Genomic DNA, 3,412 nt, shown 5'->3' with positions numbered 1-3,412 from the left:
AAAAACCAAAAAGGCGAAAGAAACATCAGAAAGGCGACAAAAATGACAAAGAAAGTGTCAAAAAAAAGAAAAATGAAAAAGAGGACAAAAAACATCGTTTTTTGTCAAACTTTTAGACACTTTCTAAGTAATTGTTCTAGCCTTTTTTGTTTTTTGGACGTTTTTGTCAAATATTGCCATGTTTTTTGTCTCTTTTTGGCTTTTTTGATGCTATTTAAAAAAAAAAAAAGTATGTTATTTGGAGGTTTTGTGACAAAAACAACAAAGAAAGCGTAAAAAAAAAAAAAAAAAGCTGAAAAAGAGGACAAAAAAACATTTTTGATGTTTTTTGGGACGTTTTAGTCACTTTTTTCCAACCATTTTGTGTCTTTTTTTCAACGTATGTGTCTCTATTTTGGCTTTTTGGATGCTATTTTAACATTTTTTTTTATGTTATTTGGAGGTTTTGTGACAAAAACAACAAAAATTGTCAAAAAAAAAAGGGGGACACAATAAAAACATGGAAAGAAGCGACAGAAACAGCTGGAAGTCTTGCCCATAGGGCAGCAGATTGGCTCTGCTGTCCGTGCACGCTGCAACATGCTGCAGGCATGACGGATCAAGTCGTGCACAACTTGTGGAGCAGCTGAGCCGCGTTCAGGGCTGCTGTGGTTTAAACGGCTGCGGCGTGACATTGCAGAACCTCTCTCTGTCCCTGTCCCCCCCGCTTTATGTGTGTGTTTATGTAGATAAAAGGATGGGAGGGGGGGTGGAGGAAGACATAACCCTGAGCCACAGGTATTCATTCCGAAAAACGACCATTTCTTGCATGAAAAGCGCGTGTTTTTGCACAAAATGTCTCGCTCTTTCCACATTTTCTTTTTTTGTTTCGCCATCAAACCGTCTGCAATCACGACTGCGTGTTTCTGTTTTGCAAATTCCCCTTTCACCATGAACAGCATGTCAAGCGATAACCTTGAGCCTGTGCCATACCGTACCGTGCCAATCTGGAGACAACAGGTTCATTACGCACACAGACAGCTGTCTGTGTGCAGCAGTGTCCACATCCCCGACACGTTCTCCCTTTAAAATGGACATCACGTTGCGCGTGTTTGCTCCTCAATATCTGGATCAGATTCATAATGAGCATATGTGTGTGCATGTATGTTTTTATCCCCCCCACAGAAAGAGAGAGAGAGAGAGAGAGAGAGAGAGAGAGAGAGAGAGAGAGAGAGAGAGAGAGAGAGAGAGAGAGAGAGAGAGAGAGAGAGACAGAGAGATAGAGAGACACAGAGAGACAGAGAGAGAGCAGAGACAGACACGCGCCACACGTCAGCTCGGGGAGGGCAAAGCCTGTTTAGGATGCAGCGAATGTGACAGCAGAGCGGAGCGGATAGTCCAGACTACAGCAGCCAGCGCGTGGACGGGGAAATAGGTGAGAGCGTGGAGGTGGCGGGGCCGGGTGGGGGGTTATTGGCTCAAAAAAAGGCGAGTGGAAGCAGCTCACCCGCAGACGTAACGGTAGAAACGGAAAGAGAGAGAAAGAGAAAGAGAGAGGGAAAACCGCTCCAAAATACGCGCGGAAGTGTCGGGTGCCAGGAGAGGGGGTCACAGAGGACTGAGGCTGCGGGGAAGTGTCGCCCTTTTTCCGGGGGCGGTGGGGGGAGAAAGATGACAGTGGTTCCCGGGGAGAACCTGGATGAGACTGTGGCTCTGGCCGGGCTGTCCGCGCAGGATGTGTACGCGCCGGCGGAGAGAGCGTCGCCGGAGACCCAGCTGGACCACCACCAGGAGTGCTGCGAGCGCGTGGTCATCAATATCTCCGGGCTGCGCTTCGAGACGCAGCTCAAGACGCTCGCGCAGTTCCCCGCCACGCTGCTGGGGAACCCGGTCAAGCGAATGCGCTTCTTCGACCCTCTTCGCAACGAGTACTTCTTCGACCGGAACCGGCCGAGTTTCGACGCCATCCTGTACTACTACCAGTCCGGCGGGCGGCTGCGCCGACCCGTCAACGTGCCTGTGGACATCTTCATGGAGGAGATTAAGTTCTACGAGCTGGGCGAGGCGGTGATCGAGAATTTCAAAGAGGACGAGGGGTTTATTAAGGAGGAGGAGCGCGCGCTGCCGGAGAGCGAGTTCCAGCGGCAGGTCTGGCTCCTGTTCGAGTACCCGGAGAGCTCGGGGCCGGCGCGGGGCATCGCCATCGTCTCCGTGCTCGTCATCCTCATCTCCATTGTGATCTTCTGCCTGGAGACTTTGCCCGAGTTCCGCGAGGACGCCAGGACGAGTTTTGACGAGCCAGCGCTCGCCGGGAACGGGAACGGAACCGCGGCGCGCGCAAAGACGAAAGCGAACCCCTTCACGGACCCGTTCTTCATCGTGGAGACCCTGTGCATCATCTGGTTCTCCTTCGAGCTGCTGGTGCGCTTCCTCGCGTGCCCGAGCAAAGCGGCGTTCTTCAAGAACATCATGAACACCATCGACATCGTGGCCATCATGCCGTACTTCATCACGCTTGGGCTGGAGCTCGCGGAGCACCAGGGCAACGGGCAGCAGGCCATGTCGCTCGCCATCCTGCGCGTCATCCGCCTCGTGCGCGTCTTCCGCATCTTCAAGCTGTCCCGCCACTCCAAGGGGCTGCAGATCCTGGGCAAGACGCTGCAGGCGAGCATGCGCGAACTCGGCCTGCTCATCTTCTTCCTCTTCATCGGCGTCATCCTCTTCTCCAGCGCGGTGTACTTCGCGGAGACGGACGACCCGGACTCGGGCTTCAGCAGCATCCCGGACGCCTTCTGGTGGGCCGTGGTTTCCATGACGACCGTGGGCTACGGGGACATGTGTCCAGTGACCATCGGGGGGAAGATCGTGGGCTCGCTGTGCGCCATCGCCGGCGTGCTGACCATCGCGCTGCCGGTGCCAGTCATCGTGTCCAACTTCAACTACTTTTATCACCGGGAGACGGAGCACGAGGAGCAGTTCCAGTACACGCACGTGACCTGCGGGCAGCAGCAGCAGCAGCAAGTGCAGTTCGGGGAGTTCAACAGGAGCGACAGCAAGCCGTCTCTGTGCAAGTCGGACTTCCTGGACAACGACGCGGACGCGGACTCCATCAAATACACCAACTGCAGCCCGCGCAAAACCTACACCGGGAAGCTCACAGACGTCTGAGTGGGGCAGTAGGGTTTGTTTAAACATTGGCGGGGGGTAGGGCACATTAAATTCTAAGGGGGGGTCTGGTCGTTGTTGAACATTTTGGAGAGTCAAACACTTCCATTTCCTGCATTCTGCTGGATTTAATCGAAATTGAGTGTGTGGTGCATATGTGATATTATTCCCAATATTTAGAAGAGGTAGATTTAGAGTTTGAAAAGTGTGTGGGGGGGGGGGGGGGAGAGAGAGAGAGAGAGAGAGAAAGAGAGAGAGAGATGGGGAA

The 3,412-nt window shown here is 52.8% G+C and overlaps 1 protein-coding gene across 1 annotated transcript; it reads left to right on the top strand.

Moving 5' to 3' along the window:
* The first annotated feature begins 1,650 nt into the window (after positions 1–1,650).
* On the top strand, positions 1,651–3,147 carry LOC114550291 (shaker-related potassium channel tsha2). Its single transcript, XM_028570954.1, has one exon. The coding sequence runs from the start codon at positions 1,651–1,653 to the stop codon at positions 3,145–3,147; it is 1,497 nt and encodes a 498-aa protein (XP_028426755.1).
* The last annotated feature ends 265 nt before the right edge of the window (positions 3,148–3,412 follow it).

This window comes from Perca flavescens, chromosome 23, assembly GCF_004354835.1.
Source record: "Perca flavescens isolate YP-PL-M2 chromosome 23, PFLA_1.0, whole genome shotgun sequence".
Lineage (NCBI taxonomy): Eukaryota > Metazoa > Chordata > Actinopteri > Perciformes > Percidae > Perca > Perca flavescens.
This window is presented reverse-complemented; position numbering and strand designations above follow the sequence as displayed.

Coding starts and splice junctions, on each gene's coding strand:
- LOC114550291 (XM_028570954.1), top strand. CDS start 1,651: ATGACAGTGGTTCCCGGGGAGAACCTGGATGAGACTGTGGCTCTGGCC.